Source organism: Hyla sarda, chromosome 2 (assembly GCF_029499605.1).
Source record: "Hyla sarda isolate aHylSar1 chromosome 2, aHylSar1.hap1, whole genome shotgun sequence".
NCBI classification, from domain to species: Eukaryota; Metazoa; Chordata; class Amphibia; order Anura; family Hylidae; genus Hyla; species Hyla sarda.
Window position 1 is genome coordinate 455711385 of NC_079190.1, and position 20593 is coordinate 455731977.

Genomic DNA, 20593 nt, shown 5'->3' on the forward strand with positions numbered 1-20593 from the left:
CATTGGTAATAACCTCCATATATTTCAAGACCACCCCTACACAAGAAAATACAGAAAGGCACTGGGTTAGATTGGATGTTAATGGTTTAACTGCTCCTATTCCCACATTTCTGACATTGGTGTTCAAATGTATTTTGGTTATTTCTCTACAGATTTACCACCTCCGCCGTTGCCACCTCCCGCAATCAAATCCCCAACTGGACCATCCAAAGCACAACTAGACATGCGTTCTGGCATGCCACAGAAGTATACAACTGCAGATCAAAGATTAGACAGACTGGCAGAGAGGAAAGGGGTCAGTTACAGAGGGAGAGATGGAGCAGACAGCAGACACCATGCAGAAGTCCGGACAAATTCGGGAGAGAGGAGAGAATCGGTAGATCAATTAGATGGGAAGATGAAAAGAGGAAAAGCAGCAAAAAGAGATGGCACGCCAACAAAAACTCCTCAAGGTATTGTATCAGTAGTATTCTGTGTATACCCACCATTTATTGTACAATAAAAAAATAATGGGGTTGTCATAAATAACTAGCGGTCTTGTTTGTGACCGGTACAGGGATGTATAAAGTCTCATGATTTGTATACTGCCCCTAATCTTTACATGTCCTCTTTTTTTTTTGGTACAGAGGACATCTTACCCTACTGTAAGCCAACATTCCCTACATCAAATACCCCTCGAGATCCCAGCTCCTCTAGTTCCATGTCTTCAAGAGGATCAGGTGGAAGACGAAGAACAGATCAAGCTACAGGTCGTAGGAATGCAGCAGAGATGCAGCTGTTAGGGACGTATGAAAGAACCTATGATGAAGATGAAATTGAGGTAAAGTGCAATATGGCTAAGGTTTTATTTAGCGCAACAAGATCTTGTTTACAGTTGTTTTCTTCTGAATTTTGTGAAAATAACCTCAAAGTAAATTTTCTGCTTATCCTCTAAATAAAGGCAGACACTAGTAACACCTAGACATTAATACTTTTTTAATGTTTTCAGGTTCCAAGTGTTTGTGTCATTAAATAATAAATGCAAAATATACTCTTCATGTGGTTGACATCATCAGACGTTGTTCACCACAATTCAGAGCAGGAGCTTCCACTCTACACCTGTGTAGGAGTTCATGGCTGCATCTTTCATCCCTAGCATCAGTTACTGAGTCCTGGTAGAACCTTTTCTATTGCCGATTCTTTATCACAAAGCCGATAGAAGCTATTGTTAGCTGTAACATCATGGTGTCTTGTATGATAGTTGTGGTGTCGGATGGGGTAATGTGTAATTAACCTTATCATGACGCCAGGGCGTGGTTGACCTATACACCATCCGAGGTAGGCCAGTTTCACCTGTGCCAGGCACGGGGCAAATAATCACTCTGACGCAAGGTTATGGTTAACTGGCTTGCTTTACTGAGGTTGGAAAGATGGTACATCCGTTACAGCTTAGATTAGCGTGAAGGAGTTGCAGGATGAACTTAGGGAAGCTTATCCGCTTGCTGGGACTTATAGTTGATTGTGCTGTATATGACTGATTCAGCCCACGCTATACTTGGACTTGAACTTGACTAACTTGCTGACTTGACTTTTACAATATCCCCAAGACTGTAGGCTTACCGCATGGCTTTCACCTCGATAGTGGGGTTCACTTGTAGTTGATGCGTGGTTGCTAGACTTAGGCCTCAGGCCTCCTTTCAGATCCACCTCACAGACAGACTTCACGCCTCACCAAACTATATCTCAGCAAAGACTCAAGAGAGAGAGTTGAACCCTGACCTCACTATATAAGGGAGGAATTTTGAGAGATCCAATTGGCCGGATAAGTCACATGTTCACCACTGAATACTCCATTTAGCAACAAGGTCCTTAGCAACAATACATTTAAGGCAATAATACAAATACATTAACCCTTATGTAACAGTACATTAGACTATGAAATATAGAAAGTTCTGAGGAGAGGGGACCCATGGCGGACATTGAGCAGCATCTGCCACACAGGATGGGCAGGAGTACAGAACACGTTATTCTGAACTGGGTTACCACATAGTCATGCACAGTCCCCTGATCTTTTATAGGTCAAGAGGACAATCAAGAAGGGAGATAGAGTAGTTGATGGATATTTTACTTGGAAATCCTACTTATTAATCATGTTGGGAACTGTAGTGGAGCATTGGGGCTCAGTTGTTAGCACCTGCATAGAGTTTTACAGCATCCTTGTATTTTCATAGTTTTTTTTAATCTAAAGGATAAGATGTATGATCGCAGGGGTCCCGCCGCTGGGGACCCCCGCAATCTCACAGCAGCCCAGGCGCTGCCTCCGAGATGGGGTAGTGACATCATGGCCACGCCACCCCCCCTCCATTCATGTGTATGGGAGTGGCAGTCACACCCCCTGTCCATAGACATGAATGGAGGGGAGTGGCATGATGTCACGTCCCTGTCTCGGAGGCAGCGCCTGGCACAGAATGCCGGGGACTGCACCAAGAACTCGGGGGTCCCCAGCGGCGGGACCCCTGCGATCATACATCTTATCCCCTATCCTTTGGCTAGGGGATAAGATGTATAAAGCCGGAATACCCCATTAACCCCTTAACAATATTTGCGTCCGTGGCCAAATCCCGATCTGTGAAGCGCTTCGTATCTGCGGGGTCCCGGTTGCTATCAGCAACCAGGACCCGCGACTAATACCGGACATCGCCGATTGGGCTGATGTCCAGTATTAACCCAATCAAAGTTGATTGTGGCATCTAAAACTGGGTAATAAACTGCCGGTCAGCTCAGTGGAGCTGTTCGGGACTGCCGCAGTGAAATTGCGGTGTCCCGAAAATCTGAGAGGACAACGGGAGGTGTCTTACCTTCTTCCCAGCTGTCTGATCGGCGTTTGATTGCTCCAAGCCTGAAATCCATGCTTCAGCAATCAAGAGCAGAAAACACTGATCAATGCATTCCTATGGCAATGCATTGAACAGTGCCTGAAATCAGTATATGCAGTGTTACAGCCTCTAGAGGGGGCTATAGTAGTGCATAAAAAAAGTGAAAAAAAAAGTTAATAAATGTGATTTAACCCCTTCTCTAATAAAAATCTGAATCACCCCCTTTTCCTGTTTAAAAAAAAAATAAAAAAAGTGTGTAAATAAAAATAAAAACAAACATATGTGGTATCACCGGGTGCATAAATGTCCAAAATAGCGTATTTTTGGTCACTTTTTATTCCATAAAAAAATGAATAAAAAGCGATCAAAAAGTCTGTTCAAAACAACAATGGTACTGATACAAACTTCAGGTCACTGCGCAAAAAATTAGCCCTCATACCATTCTTTTTGTGAAAAAATAAAAAAGTTATCTGGGGTCAGAAGTTGACAATTTTAAACGTATTAATTTAGTTATGCAGTTATGATTTTTTCCAGAAGTACGACAAAATCAAACCTATATAATTAGGGTATAATTTTAATCGTATGGACCTACAGAATAAAGATTTTATCGCACAATTATATTTTTTTTCCGTTTTGCCATACATTTTTGTTGAAAATTACTGATGTCATCGTAAAGTAGAATTGGTAGCACAAAAAAAAGCCATCATATGGATTTTTAGGTGCAAAATTGAAAGGGTTATGATTTTTTAAATGTAAGAAGGAAAAAAGGAAAGTGAAAACTGAAAGCAAAAACTGAAATACACTTGGTCCTTAAGGGGTTAAAGAGGTTATCCGGTGGGAGGTGTGGGGTTTAGAAGAATGTCCATTCTACAGTATATATATAAATCTGTGCTCACCTCTAGTACTCCCACAGTGCCTCCGGTGTTCTGCTCCGGTCCGGGGCTGCAATCCTCTTCCTGAAAGAAAACATGATGCTTGGGCCTAGAGTGTCATACTGCCACCCAGGCAATCACTGGCTGCAGCGATGTCCCACCTCATTCAGTGATTGGCTGAGCGGCAGTATGACACTCTAGGCCCCAACGCCACTTTGGGCCCTAGGGTAACGCTTTCTCTCAAGAAGAGGATTGCACTGAGGACCAGAGCAGGACACCGGAGGCACTGTGGGAGCACTAGAGGTAAATTGATTATATATACGTAACTATCACTTGAAATCAAGGGCCAAAAGTTGTGCTTTGTTTGTTGTTTTTTTAAACGGTACCTGAGTAAATTCATTTGAATCTATTATATTTTATAATTACACAATGATTGTAAGTAAACGGTCATGAACTTTTTTTGTATTAAAAAGAGATCAAAACTGCCCCAAAGCAGATTCCTTTTTCGTCTTTTCTAAATCCGTAAGGTTTAGCTTATATGTTAGATTATCAGTGATTAAGACCATTACAGCGATTTCAGATCACATCTTCGGCTGCCGCCACAGTGAGCGCAACACTAAGAACAGCCGACGTCTCTTTGAAATAACGTCTTTCGACTTGTGCAATTTCATTTCCTGCTTTTAAATGTTTCTCCCACTGTTCTTAATTGTAGGCACAACAGCAACCGCAGCTTAACCCAATAAATCATACCATGCAAACACAGATCTTATCATTTTTACTTCATTACAAAAGTGAATTGAGTATCCATGGGAATTGAAATATTATGTTGCTTTTACACGGGCATTAAAATGACTCATGTGAAGTCGATAGAGAACATTGGTTGGGGAAAAATATCCATTCCAACCGTGTCATTTATTTTTTTTGTTTTTCAGGAAACAGAAAGTTGAATGCAAAAGATGGAGATGACGGAAATACTATCAGATAGTAAATCCTTTAAGATGCCTCAAGACGAATGATGATATGCCAGAGATCCTGTTCAGTGCAATCAGATTATACATGCCCTTTCATTTTATACCCATGATGGCAGCTGAACAGCTTATGCTTCATTTGTTTACACTCTCTTTGTATAAGACCACCTGGACATTTACCTCTACCCCAAAAAAGCAGCACTTACCCCTGGTACCTCCTTACCGCTAAGCCAAAAAATGGCAAGTTATCGCTTCTCGGGGTATTGGTGCCAAGAACGCTGCTTTCAAAGTACAGACAGCAGAAGGTGTCAAGACTGGAATCTAAAGCTTGTTGCCTATCAAGCCGCTCATGTCTTTTGCCTATCAAGCCCTATGATGAAGTGGCGCAGAGTGTTGCTTCTGAACCGCCAAAGCACCAATCTCCATCCATAGTTTAAAACAACCACTTGAAGATGATGAACACCCATGCATAAGTGTCTACCATTATCACAATTGAGCATTGGGGTGCATCAAGTGAAAAAGCATTGAACCAAGGATAATTTCATTGTAGGCCTGAATTTACTGTTCAGCAGTATTGACCTTCATATACTTAGGTATAAAAGTAAAAGAAACAATATGGAGGTGATTTCGTTGTAAATATGTACTTTTTTTTTCATATGTTCCTGTGGTACTTGTCTCCCCCATGTCCATCATTAAAAATATCTTTGGTATTACATCCTATTGAGTACGTGGAAGTCAAGCAAGCTGAGTACCTGGTAATCTTGGGATACGTGAAAACGAAATCTTACAGAAAATCATTTATTTTTCCATTCAACATTTGTAGGAAAAAAAAAGAAGAAAAAACAAAAAGTGTAACATTTGTAATAAACACCGAGTTAAGAAACTGCTAGCGCTATTATCGATTGACATGTCTTTACAGAGTCAATCCATTGAAAGTAAAAAAAAAAAAAAAAGAGAAAAAAAAAGTGCCACTTCAGGAGATTTCGTTTGATATGGTTATTTTGTAATGCACTGTTTTGTTGGTTTTAAAAGCACAATCACTAAACTTTATTTTTAAACCATTGCAACTATTAACCTTTTTTGTCTTTTATGAAAACTGTTGAAAAAAAATCATTTATTATTATTATTATTTTTTATGTGTTTTTTTTTTTCCGTTTAATGCTGAAATTATTGTTGGGCCATTTTGAACGTTACGTGGATGAAACATATTTTAGGTTTATCTATGTCTCAAACAACAAGCTGTGTCATGTTTTCTATCATTAGTGGCTGAGGAAAATGTAGTTAAAAACAAATAAAAATGAAAAGAAGGAATATTTCCAATATTTTAATTGCACATCTTCTAATGCTTATTTGTACCATATGGGCAACTCAATACACTGTATTCTGACTCGACTATTACAAAAGTCATTCTCTTGCATTGTGGTAGTACAAAGGCTTTAGAAAAGTAGCCACAATTTATTTTTTGTCAATGTTGGGGATTTTTTTTAGCCTCCATTTTGGGCAAATCGAGTATAGGAGCAGGGACTTATGTTGAAGGCTCCTGTCTCCTGTACAGTGAGCAGAAAGGTATACAATGGATGCCTTGCTGCTCAGTTGACATGTTAACTGAACAGCGAGGCATACAGTATATGCTTCGTCACTCAATGAATGTACTGTAGCAGTAAATCCTGCCTTTGACCCTACTCTGTTTACAGAAGCCAGGGCTCTTCCTTTATTATACTGAACCTGCTGGAAATCCATAATCAAATCTGATGGCCTTTTAAAGAAGCTTTGACAAGATTTTGGTAGCTTTGCTGAACTCTAGTTAATATACAATATTATACATTTGAAAAAAGATCCATCATACAAGTCATGGCTCCAGTATAAACCAAAGCTACGATGGTCGTATAAACAGAGCCTACAGTAAAAAATAAAAAATAAAAAATAAAAAATGTTCCAAATAAGTGTTGTAGTATTGCATTTTTCTTCTTCTGTTGATTTTATTTATATTTCTGATATTTTTTTATTTTCATAAGCAAAAATGTAAATATTTTGCAAGTAGGTTCGTTGAATTCCAGAACAGCAAAAACATTAAAGCGTTAGCCAGATTCAGATTCAAAGAAAGTGACTTTATTATTTTGTATTTAACTGGAATGCTTTTTGGACTATTTATAACAATAGTAAAGTTTTTATTTTTTATTTTATTTTATTCTTTATTTTTATTTTTTTATTCATAGTAGAAAAGTAAACCGAAATCTTCTCTCATTTCAATATTTTTGAAGGTCTTTTGTCAAGTATCTTGGAGTTCCCACCCCATCTTGTCCTGGGTTACAAACCCCTTTGTTTTCATATTCTTAAGAACAGCCTGAGCAGCAGTATATAGTTTGCCAGTCAATGAATGTACAGTAGCAGTAAATACTGCCTTTGATACTCCTCTGAGTACAGGAGCCAGGGGCTCCTCTTTTTAACAAGAGTCCCTGTTTCTTTATCAAGTGACCTCATCCACAGTGACCCTATGGTATAAATAAGTTCCTTTTTAAATTATTATTTCTTGGTACAACATCTAAGCTAGATAAAATGAGACCTAAAAATATATAAAAAAGAAAACTTTAAAAAAAAATCTGTTTTACTTAAATTGACTATTTCCGGATTTGTTTTAGGTTTTGCTCTATTGGTATAATGCTAATAATTTTTTTTTTTGTCTCTGTACCTGGTTTATATTTTGTACTTTGTCATTGGTGCTAATGCATAAATCAAATTTTTTTGTCAACATGGCGGCCTTAAGGTCTCAACAATCTAGACATAACATGTTTCACTTGGTTATTTTGTTCTTCATATGAAACAAGAAAGCAAGACTCTGAAAGACTGACAATTATAAAAGGGATCAAACCATGTGATAAATGTTTTTGTTATTCTTCATTTAAAAAACATCTTATTTTTAGCCATATTTTTTTTTTTTTTTTTTGCATACTGAGGTTCAGATAATCCAAAACATAATTTTTTTTGTCACATTATTTATTAAAACTGTTCTCAAGTATGTTCTTTGTGTACCGTTGTTTTCTTTCTTCATTTTACCATGAACTGCAGCCTGGTAATTATGCTGCTGTTTTACAGAAAGGTTTTGCTTTGGTTGTTAACCTCTCAATAAATCCTGATAATGTTCTGCTTATCTATGTGTGGGAATATCCGGTTATTGCAAAGAATTTTATGTTTTTCATGGGAATGTCTATTTAACAGTAGCAGAGTTACTAGATCACTCAGATATGTGGACTTTATTGCTGTCAGTCTACAGACAACCAGTACCAACCAGGTCTACCCTAACAACGCCTATTACTAATACTTCACATGGAGGAAAGGAAACCATAAGACTGGAGAGATGGACAATTTCATGTTGAGGGGTACACCCCATCCCTTTCAGCAAATTTCTACGCATAGTTTCTGGCAGCATTTCTACTATAGTCCATCTCATATTTTTTACTAATCCTTTCAGCTCTAAACAAGCAATTAGAGGAGGTCAGACGTTTTTAGAAAATGTGTGAATTTATAGAAAAATTCCGTCTCAAGGTGGTATCAGACAGGACATTTTTCTTGGATTTGAAATATAGCCTGTATTTCAAAATAGATTTTTGTTTTGTTTTTTTAAGGTTTACTCATTTGTCAACAATTTTTGCATAAATCAGTAGAACAAGTAAATGTTAGAAAAAAAAGCCTCTTTTCTCCAGTTCCCAGCCCCCCCCCCCCCCTCCTAAACTGACCATTAAAGGGAAACTGACAGGCTGTTCACCCGCACTAAACCCAATACACCGGGTTATAGTGCAGGTGAACAGGAGTAAAATGATGTCTCACTTACATGAATTGGTGCAGTAGGTGGGGAGTTAAAGGAAACCGATCATCAGATTTTACCCTATATAACGCTTGGCAAAGCGTTATATAGGGTAAAATCTTTATTTTCACCATTCCCGGGGGATGCTCCTGCCCCCAGGGATGGTGAAGATATGAAGTTATAAACTAGTCACCGCCGCCACCGTAAGTAGTCACCTGGGCGGGGAGCTCTTCTCACCTACTCCCGTTCTTCGGCCGGGAGCGACGCCCCCTCCACTTGATTGATGGGCCGCGTCATTGCTCTGCTCCGTCTGTTCAGTGAGCGGAACAATGACGCGGCCCATCAATCAAGCGGAGGGGGCGTCGCTCCCGGCTGAAGAACGGTAGTAGGTGAGAAGAGCTCCCCGCCCAGGTGACTACTTATGGCGGCGGCGGTGACTAGTTTATAACTTCATATCTTCACCATCCCTGGGGCAGGAGCATCCCCCGGGGAGGGTGAGGACAACAATTTTACACTAAATAACGCTTTGCCAAGCATTATATAGGGTAAAATCTGATGATTGGTTCCCTTTAAGGCCACCCATTTGCTGTCTTGTATATGTAATCAAGGCAGGGAGATGACTTGCTGAACTTCCTTTTCTACTCTTTATGCTGTGCTATGCTCGCCTTTCATATGGATCTTCCTACACCTGGAAGAGCGTCACCTGTCCTCTGCTACAATAGCAGAGCGATCATGTGACTGTAGGCACTCACGTCTCTAGAACATGGGAGTAAAGAGAATTTCCCTTGAGCTCTTAAAAGCTGCTAAAAGTCTGAGAGACCATACAGACTAATGGCTTGCTAAAATGATTCTGTTACATACTACGGATAGAATTCTATGGAGAAAGAGAAGTAGCGGAGGCGTCAGAGTTACAAAGTGGTTGCAGAGGCAGACAGAAGTAAACGCAGAGAGAAATACACTCTGCCAATAATGCTCTATAATGTCCTTCATGTTGCTGCTTCTTATGAGGATGTGCTCCAGAGATATAACATAACAGGATCTTATGTTTGTGTGTCCAATGTATGCCAAACATCATAGATGTTAGGCTCTACCCACTAGCTTAGGAACAACAGAAAATTATAGGGGGAACCTGCAGAAGGGAAAACTGGTAAACAATATCATATTCAAGTTATATGTCTGGCTGGTGGTGGTGGGAAGTTGAAATAAAAAAAAATATATTGTATTTTACAAATGTGACAACCCCACCCATTTGGGTAACACAAATCAGAGTTGCAGTGGGACTGTATTTGTTGGGAAAGTGTTTTCTATTCCTGCTTGACCAGGAGGACAAAGAAGATAAGAAAATGATTTTTATTATTTCTATACAAACCCCAGCCTGGGAGCGAATATTGCTTTTGCACAAACAACCCCTTTAAATTCTGTGTATAAGCAGGGGAGGTCATTGAGGTTCATTGTAGTTGGCAAGGTGTTTTTTTCAGATTCTGACTCTACACCTAGTGGAAGCAAACTCTGTCCCAAGAAATACACTTCACAGGCATAAATATGGTGCACAACCAGCAAGTTCTTATAATGTGTCTTATATACAAGAGTGATGAGGGTTGGGGGTCATAGAATAAACATGCAACAGTATTATTATACAGAACCCCCTCACCCACGATAAAACAAGAAGAGGCCTTAGGCTTTAGTTAGGCCAAACAGTTAACAGTTCATAAGCCACAGTTCTTCCAGATGACATGATAATATGATGCGGAGCTCTCATGGCCCAGCTTCTACTATCCTTGCAGTATACTCTGCCTTGTGGTTGTCACTACAAGCTCACTGCTACACAGCCTTAATAAGGGACTAAAGATAAGCATAGACACCCTTTTTTTTTCTAAAAAAAAAAAAAAAAAAAAACATTAACTATTTACCAGAGAGAATAAGGTAGGTTGCACATGGATTAGTTTCACATGCTGCATATTAGTATCTGTAATATAGTTGCAAGATCCAAATTCCTGCATTTTTTCAGTACCAAGCTTAGAACATCGAGACATTGCTTCTCTATCATTTTTAAAAAATTTTTAGGCCCTCACTTTTAAGGCATGTAATTGGTGTGGTTTACAGGTGTACAGAAGTTTCCCTCAAGTATAATGTGTGACATTAGGAAATGTAGCGCACTTTTACACAAAGACCATGACAGCCGGGACCATGCACAGCTAACCGCGACATGCCGGCTTTAGCTGCCCGTGGTATGTAAAATTCCATGAGTGGGGTGCAGCGTGCCCAGCTCATGGATTGTTATGGTACAGTAATAAAACATTTTGAGCCTTTTTGCAACCAGCTGGCATTTTTGAAATTCTCCTACTGTAACCGTCCACCAGAGGCTCAAAACATATACCCACCAGGCATGCTGCACCCAACCCATGGAGTGCATTTATTAAGCACATCAGGTCTAGTCTATTTTACCTGGCCTGCTGTGCAAATGTGTGGGACAGTCTCTTTCACCCACTAACACTAGACAGGTGTACAAACATGCGTCGTGCTGCACCCAAACCTGCCTGATAATGCATGACCTCCAATGTGTTGGCTTTTACAAAGAATCAAAAAGAAGAAAAAAAAAAAAAAGCTAATGGGCTGTTGTATTTCTTTACATTTACATACAATAAGCCATTTTTTTACAGCTGTAAACTCTCAATAAATAATAATGAGGAAAAGATGAAAAGGCAAAAACATTCATTTTTGTGCCATTTGTATGAGGACGTAATACGTATTCGTATTGTCGTCAGTACATTTAAAGAAAAAAAAAATTTTTTTATTTCTTTTTTGGATCTTATAAGTGTCCTGGCATGGGACTGCCCGTTTTTTTTTTTTTTTTTTTGTCTTTTTTGTAGGTTTACCTCACTTTTTCTTGCTGCACAGTTGCTACTTTACCTAAAGGTTTACAGATCTTATTACAGCTCAGCTTACTACCATGATAATACCAGAAAATGAAATATACAGTAAGAACATCAGATACATCACAACACTGTGTTGGTGGTTACCATAGAGAAACATTTGATTTATTTTAGTTCCAGAGTGATTAAAAGTGGAGCTTCATTGTTAAGCTGAGGCATATGGAAAGGATCGTACCCACCCTGTGACACAATTTTTTTTTTTTTTTTTTTACTGTGTTAAATCACGTTGTACCTTGTTCAAAAAGTTGTCCTATTCAGTCTTGGAGCCTGTGTCTGCAGGGACCACAAACCTCTGGTTCTAACAATCCTGCTGTACCTTGATTTGCAATTGTATCAGGATCCCTGATCCCATAGGTCATTTTACATTTGGTATCCTTTTCCTTGGATGAGAGCTGGTTGTCTACTGTTCTTACCATAAGAAACATTTGTAGCACTGCGCCACTTTGTCCACTGGGCATTATAAGAGAGACTTATATATTATGCTATTTTGTTTTTGTGGTATCCTAATTACAGGAACACATGACAAGAACCAAAAGGAAAGTTTTTGTTGGCCTCCTACAATCTATGTTATTCTTATAAAGCCCCATAAATCACCATCTGTGCCCCCTGCCTCATTAAATAGCCAAATCATCTGTCAGTACCCCAATTTCTGTGCCTCCTCTTTACAGCTTCTGCCCTCTGTATTGAATATCTCTGTTTCCTCCTCACAGAATGCCTAAAACCTTTTCACCCTCTGCCATCTGCATTTTGCTCCTATCTCCAAAAAGCCTATAGAAGCTTCTGCCCCCTGCCATTTACAGAGCCATATACTACATCTTCTGTCCTCAATTTGCCCTTCTTTTTGTCTTCTATGTCCCACTCCTTTCTCACCTTAGGACACCCCATGCCTTCTACAGTCCATATTGCCACCTGCTTCTGGCCCCAAACAAAGCCATTGACTTTCTCTGTATTCCTTGTCCTTGTCCCCTCACAGGACCACTGGCACCTTCTCAACCCTTATTCCTTTTTTTTATGTTAAAGCCCTTGTCATGTCAGCTGCACTAGATTGACACACGCATGCCAACCTCTCATAAAATCTGCTGCATCTGAGGCTACCTGTGTGGCATTCTTGGAAATCTATTAAATACTTTCATCTTTACATAGTTGAATGTGCTGACAACAAAATCACACAAAAATTACCAATGGAAATCAAATTTATCAACCCATGGAAATCTGGATATGGAGTCAAACTCAAAATCAAAGTGGAAAACCACACTACAGGCTGATCCAACTTTGATGTAATGTCCTTAAAACAAGTCAAAATGAGGCTCAGTAGTGTGTGTGGCCTCCACGTGCCCATATGACCTCCCTACAATGCCTGGGCATGCTCCTGATGAGGTGGCGCATGGTCTTCTGAGGGATGTCCTCCCAGACCTGGACTAAAGCATCTGCCAACTCCTGGACAGTCTTTGGTGTAACACGTCATTGGTGGATGGAGCTAGACATGGTGTCCCAGATTTGCTCAATCAGATTCAGGTCTGGGGAACGGGACGGCCAGTCCATGCATCAACGCCTTCCTCTTGAAGGAACTGCTGACATACTCCATCCACATGAGGTCTAGCATTGTCTTGCATTAGGAGGAACCCAGGGCCAACCGCACCAGCATATGGTCTCACAAGGGGTCTGAGGATCTCATTTCTGTACCTAATGGCAGTCAGGCTACCACCAAACTAGTCATGCTGCAGGATGTTGCAGGCAGCAGAACATCCTCCACGGCGTCTCCAGACTCTGTCACGTCTGTCACATGTGCTCAGTGTGAATCCGCTTTCATCTGTGAAGAGCACAGGGCACCAGTGGCGAATTTGTCAATCTTGGTATTCTCTGGCTAATGCCAATATCCTGCACATGTTGGGCTGTGAGCATAACCCCCATCTATGGTTGTCTGGCCCTGCTACCACCCTCATGGAGTTTTTTTCTGACCATTTGAGCGCACAAATGCTCATTTGTGGCCTGCTGGAGGTCATTTTGCAGGGCTCTGGCAGTGCTCCTCCTGCTCCTCCTTACACAAAGGCGGAGACAGCGGTCCTGCTGCTGGGTTGTTGCCCTCCTATGGCCTCCTCCACATCTCCTGATGTACTGGCCTGTCTCCTGGTAGCACCTCCATGCTCTTGCCACAGCTCGCATTGATGTGCCATCCTGGATGAGCTGCACTACCATAGCCACTTGTGTGGGTTGTAGACTCCGTCTCATGCTATCACTAGAGGAAAAGCACAGCCAGAATTCAAAAGTGACCAAACCATCAGCCAGGAAGCATAGGAACTGAGAAGTGGTCTGTGGTCACCACCTGTAGAACCATTCCTTTGTTGGGGGTGTCTTGCTAAATGCCTATAATTTCCACCTGTTGTCTGTTCCATTTGCACAACAGCATGTGAAATTGATTGTCAATCAGTGTAGCTTCCTGAGTGGACAGTGTGATTTCACAGAAGTGTGATTGACTTGAAGTTACAATGTGTTGTTTAAGAGTTCCCTTTATTTTTTTTGAGCAGTGCATAATGCTTCCCCCCCACCCCCACCCCCCAGTATTTAAATTGACAGTATTTGTTAGAAAATAATCTGAATTTGATTAAGGCTAATAAGTTGGTTCTACTTTGTATCAGTGTATGAATTCTCCGGAGGAATGACCAAGCTGATAACAGTTGCTGAGGAGTTTCTGGGAGATTGGCCAAGGGCTAAGATAGCAGGCAGGTGTCCTCTGGTTAACTGCTATGTATAATTGTACGACCTGTGACGTACACTTTGTATGTACCCAGTGTATAAGAAGTGAGGAGCTCTGCCTAATAAACAGATCAGCACATTATTGTCTTCTTAGAAGCTTGTCTTTGTATTCATTAATGTAGCTTTTCTCATTTGGCCAAATTATACCTGTCATCCTAATTTGGACCCACACAGCTGACCTGTAAGTGGCTGTTTATCCAGATCACATCACAATTTGGCCTTACAAGACCCACAAAGAATAAATGGAACAAAGGTCGAGTGTTTGTACATGTGTCTCCAATGGGGGCATATTCACCCTGAGCTTCAAACATGGTCCTGATGGGTTGAATGAAGTGTTCCCTGCAAATGATTGTGTCCCTCTCTAAAAACAATGTAATAATCCTTCCATAAAAATAGTAACATAACAAAGCTAAGCAAATGTTCCGCCTCGCATGATAAGATGATAAAATGAAGAAAGCACTTAGACAAATACGGTCCCTCCCCGCACAACGCCGAGGAGTGCGCTATAGTAAATGATTATCTGCTGCATACATTCAGCAATTTTCTTGTCTTATTTCCATGACTTTTACACAGTGGAAATAGCTTTAGCATTTTCCCAGATACATTTTAAGTACACAATTAAATTGCTTCATACTTATTTTTCCAGAAAAGTGCTAAAAAGTGACTTTAAGTAGAGCAACGCTTTTCCCGAAGGACTCTTATAATCAGTACTCTGTGCGGCGCAGGGCCTCCGTAATACAGGGTGTTCGCTTAACAGTGTTTTACACATCGTATGCAAATTAAATGCTGCTCGTAGCATTGTATAAAAAGTTAAAGTGCCGAAAAACAGCTAAGCTTTTAGGAAAAATAATAAACAACACATCTCTGGGCTTCAGTGACGTCGCCTCGGTGGTCTCATCCGCAGTACTGTTTGCAGTAGTGTGATGTGTTTACCGATGTATATATGGCGACTGCTGATATATATGGACCCAATAAAACTAAAAAGCAGCAAGTTAAGTGTTTAGTTCAAGGGATTTTCTTTAAATCAGTGTTTCCCAACCAGGGGGCCTCCAGATGTTGCAAAACTACAATTCCCAGCATGCCCGGACAGCCTTTGGCTGTCTGGGCATGCTGGGAGTTATAATTTTGCAACACCTGGAGGCACCCTGGTTAGGATACACTGCTTTAAAGGGGTACTCCCCTGAAAAAAAAATAAAAAATCAACTGGTGCCAGAAAGTTAAACAAATTTGTAAATTAATTCAATTTAAAAATCTTAATCCTTCCAGTACTTATCAGCTGCTATATGCTCCACAGGACGTTCTTTTCTTTTGAATCTCCTTTCTGTCTGACCACAGTGCTCTCTGCTGACTCCTCTGTCCATGTCAGGAACTGTCCAGAGCAGGATAGGTTTGCTATTTGGATTTGCTCCTACTCTGGACAGTTCCTAAAATGCACAGAGGTGTCAGCAGAGAGCACTGTGGTCAGACAGAAAGGAAATTCAAAAAGAAAAGAACTTCATGTGGAGTATATAGCAGCTGATAAGTACTGGAAGGTTTACGATTTTTAAATAGAAGTAATTTACAAATCTGTTGAACTTTCTGGAGCCAGTTGATATATAAAAGTTTTTTTCCTGGAATTCCCCTTTAAGGACTCTATAGTGACAGAGATGGTCCCCAGGACTGGTGCATTGTAAATGTGGTGCCGATAATCAAAAAGGGGCCAAAAAGACACCCCGGGAATTATGGGCCGGTTAGCTTAACTTCCGTTGTATGTAAATTGTTTGAGGGTTTTAATGAAAATAAATGTATGACTCCATATCAGCATGGATTTATGAAGGATCGGTCCTGTCAGACTAAGGCGCCTTTCACACTATGAAATTGCTCCGTTAAAAAACCTGTTATAAACTTCCGTTAGAAAAGCCTTAAAAACGGATGTTAAACGGCCGTTACAAAAATCCCATAAAAGTCCATGGGATTTTCCGATTATTTCCGGTCCTGTCAGACTAAGGCCCCTTTCACACTATAAAGTTGCTCCGTTAAAAGACCCATTATAAACTTCCGTTAGAAAAGCCTTAAAAACGGATGTTAAATGGCCATTACAAAATCCCTAAAAGTCTATGGGATTTTTTGATTATCCGTTATGACCCGTTATAGCCTGTCATGAATAACGGCTGTTACTTGTGATGGGAGAAAAAACGTCACATGCACAAATTTTTCTTCCGTCACAAGAAACGGGTAAATTATCGGCCATTATTTTTAACATTGAAGTCTATGGCAAACAGATGAGCCTTTATGTCATCCGTTTGCACCTGGTTTATAATATCCGTTATTACTTCTGAGCATGCTCAGAAGAGGTGACATCAGCAGACTCCTGCAGTGCTGAGGGAATACTACTACTCTCATTATGGAGCAGACTTGTTTCCATGATGGGAGTAGTAATTTATTTTTCATTTTTTAAATCTTTCATTTTTAAATTCCCCGCCGGGAGCCCAGAATGGCCGGTACTGAGGAGATATTCAGGGCTCCTGGCGGTGTTTTCAAATAAATGCGCTGCGGTGAGGAAAGATATATCAAATCGCTGGGGGGGGGTATATGTCTGGCCCCCACAGCGCTTCTTATAACGGATGTTATAACGGATCCTAAAGGATGAATATGCCCGTTATTTTGACTGACGTTATTCAGCCGTTAGCACCAGTTATTTAATACGTTATTATACATCCGTTTTTACACAGAAAACGGATGTTTAATAACGGATGAATGCTCATAGTGTGAAATGACCCTAACCTTATCAGCTTTTATTAGGAGGTGAGCTCCAGACTGGACCAGGGGGAATCGCTGAAAGTCGTATATCTTGATACTATAGTATAGTACTATGAACTATGTAAGTGTCACTTTGGCCTTCAGAAATAAATCCATTAAACATATGCCATAATAATGGATGGGTGAGAGATGCATCCATGGGCATCCAATGTACATGCCATGAGCTTTTCATGATGTATCTCCTAATCAAATGCAATAGTAACCTATCGGTGATGATGCCACTCTGTGGATTTTAAATTGTATTTGATGTGTAGATGTAGCGGTCACCAAATTGATTGGTAATGTGGTATGCTACTTGTGTCTCGTAGTGCGGCACAGTCATTGTGCTGCAGGTCGGTGACTCTTACAGCCCACTGGAGTAAGTGCTGAGGGAGATGCAAAAGCCACAGCGTGATTGTGCGCTGGACTCACAAGATGTAGCTTCTCAGCACCCAAGATGGTGGGCGCTGCATCCGTATACCCTGCTCATTCCACCGTGTGAATAGACCCTAAGGCTAGGTTAACACTGCGGAATCTCAGGGCTGAAAATTTCCACCCGGAGATTCCGAGTGCGGCCACTGCAGTCTCCAATAGACTGCAATGTGTTCCGCGAGTATATCCGCCTGAAGAATGAGCAACGCCATTCTTCAGGCGGAAATTTTCAAGCGGATTTTCCATTTACAAATTCCGCTTCACAAATTCCGAAGTGTGAATTTGTGAACGGAAACCCATTCACTACACTCTTGTAATGTAAAAATGTATGCAGACATATACCGTGGTGTATTGTACATTTTAGTAAACGGAATTTCTGCCTGCAATTTCAAAGTGGAATTGCAGGCGGAAATTCCGTAGTGTGAACCTAGCCTAAGTCTCATCACATAGGTACAGTATATGTAGGCATCTTGTAATGTAAAAATGTATGCAGACATATACCGCGGTGTATTGGTAGCAGACCCAATGAGTTTTAATGGATCATAGTCTACTAGTGACTTTCAGTCAATTTCCTGAATATGTGCATTTATTGTACTTAAATACTCATCAGACCAGACTTTTGAGCCCTGAAGAATAAAAGTATATGTTCAGAAAATAGACTGAACATTGCCCCTAATTGACTATGGACAGTCCATTGAACTCATGGGCGATACTCTATTACTTCATTTTTGGCATACCTTTTTTCATGGGATGCTGATGTAAACCTTCAGCGTACTGATGAAATGCAGTGTGAACCCAACCTTGCACATAATTACAATGTTATTATATAAATTACAAAATTTAAGGATTGGAAAGAGGAGTATTAGTTGTTTTTTCTTTTTATTTCTTTTAATTTTTTTTCTTGCTCTGGGGAAGGGTGATGGGAGGATGGGTTTATATTATAAGTCTGTTTTAATTGATTAATTGCTTTGGTTATTTTGATGTTTATTTTTCGCTTGTATGGGTTTTTTTATTATAAAGAAAAGATAAATAATAATAAGAAAATAAAATTATAATAATAATAATAATATTATGATATAGAAATAACATGTAATCACAAATTCTCACCACAGGGGATGAAAAAAACAACCATTTTTTTTCCCAGCAAAATATTGACCTATATAATAGTCAGTTTCTATCTTGTAAAGTTCCCAATCTTCAGAGAAATCTCACAGGTGGCCACTAGATGTCAGACATGAGTTTGAGGTAAGGGATGGAAGTTCATTTGGATAAATGGTAAAGTAACATGAAGGATTATTAGAGCGCTGAAAGCATTGCAAATAGATCTAATCTGTACCTCAATCCTTTCCTGTTTTTCTTTGAGATTTTTTTAATTTATTTTTTACTTAGTATCTAATTATTTTGCTTGTAGTTCTTGGTGGTTATTTTTATCGAACAAATACGTAGGCTTCATACGTAGATGAAAGGAAAATACAATCATTACGGTTTACAAATGATGTGTATTATAGACCTAGTTTCAACTAAAGAAACAATGGATTCCAGTCATTATACATACCATGTAGGAGTTACTATGTAACCACTACAATGCTGGGGTATTTTGTTCCATACAATTCCTGTTGTGATCAAATCTTTCAAGTGCCCCAGTGCAAACATTTTTCTAAAGGTGTTTATTTTTTTTTCTTTATGATATATTTAAATTAAATCTTTTTGTTGTTTGGTTTTTCTTTAAAAATGTTTACTTTTTTTTTTTTTTTTTACTATAAAAAACAATATCTATACTGCAAAGTGACAAAGGGATTATCCCAGATACCAAAGCCACATAGAAGATTTGCATTCCCACCCCCCAGGTTTCGGCATAGTGCTCCTCTGGCCACTGTAGGCCAAAACCATATTGTAAACCAATGTCTGTGAAAACAGTTATTACTATTGCCTGGTCTGCAGAAAACAGTGGGTCACTATTGCAGATTCTTGGCTGTGAGGAGAGTAAGTGAGAACATGCGCCCACACCATATGACCATTGGCCTGCCCCAACCTTGGCTAAACCTCATCAGCTCTGACCACTAATGATCGGCAGTCCAGTCCCTACCTATAACATAAGTCATAAAACCAATGCAAAGTCCTCACCATTATATTCCCCAATATCTACCCCACCTGCTCGTCAGCTCAGCTTATTTTTCCCTGCAGAATGATCAGCTGTCTACCTTGGGCAGTACGATTCAGTACACTTTGAAATTAGTCATGTCCTGCTTTTTGGCACCAAGTCTCATTCTTATATAGGATTTTACTGGTCCTACCTTACAGTGTATCTATCACCAGAAAGCAATCCAAGGAAAAAGAAGTGGAGATCGCACTCACCCAGGTAGATCTTTATGCAGCTATTTTATTCAGCAACGTGTCTTGTACATGAAAAGACCCAATATGAACAGCAGCATCTCCAAAGTGCAACGTGCAGAGCAGCAAACAGCAGGGACATCTGGACCAGGTGAGGTGTCCCCGCAGTTTGCTGCTCTTCATGTTGCACTCTGGGGATGCTGCTGTTCATTAGTGTTGCTCGCGAATATTCGCAATTCGAATATTATTCGCGAATATCGCATATTCGCAAATTCGCGAATTTCGCGAATATTGCGGTATATATTCGTAATTACGAATATTCGTTTTTTTTTTTTTTCTTCACAGTACACATCACAGTGATCACCCCTCTCTGCTTCCAGCTTGTGTGGTGTAAAGAAGGCTGTAATACTACTGTGTGAGACTGTCGCACGAAAATTCGCATATGCGAAAATTAGCATATGCTAATTTTCGCATATGCGGATTTTCGCATGCTCTAATTTTGTTTTTGCCAATATTCACACATGCTAATTTTCGCATACGTGAATATTCGCATATGCGAAAATAAAACGATAATATAACGAATATGCGAATATTCGCGAATATATGACGAATATTCGTCCATATATTCGCGAATATTCGCGAATTCGAATATGGCCTATGCCGCTCAACACTACTGTTCATATTGGGTCTTTTCATGTACAAGATACGTTGCTGAATAAAATAGCTGCATGAAGATCTACCTGGGTGAGTGTGATCTCCACTTATTTTTTCTTGTATTGTTTTCTGATGGACTGTATATACTGAGCCGAACCACCAGGTTCCTTCCATCCCCCACACCTTAGTGCACATTGAAGCCTTCCTCTCAGGT

General features: G+C 40.0%; 1 protein-coding gene and 1 long non-coding RNA gene across 6 annotated transcripts in view; one reads left to right on the forward strand and one right to left on the reverse strand.

Moving 5' to 3' along the window:
* Nucleotides 1-6006, forward strand: part of ROBO1 (roundabout guidance receptor 1) — a 1216262-nt gene extending 1210256 nt beyond the window's left edge. For all 5 annotated transcript variants that reach the window (XM_056559365.1, XM_056559367.1, XM_056559363.1 and 2 more), the window contains 3 exons: nt 153-452; nt 627-820; nt 4660-6006. In XM_056559365.1, coding sequence (XP_056415340.1) covers nt 153-452; nt 627-820; nt 4660-4674 — 509 coding nt within the window. In that variant the 3' untranslated portion in view covers nt 4675-6006. The remainder of the gene's footprint in view (nt 1-152; nt 453-626; nt 821-4659) is intronic.
* LOC130357049 (uncharacterized) overlaps nt 1-20593 on the reverse strand; it is a 103218-nt gene that overhangs the window by 61471 nt on the left and 21154 nt on the right. The window lies entirely within an intron of this gene.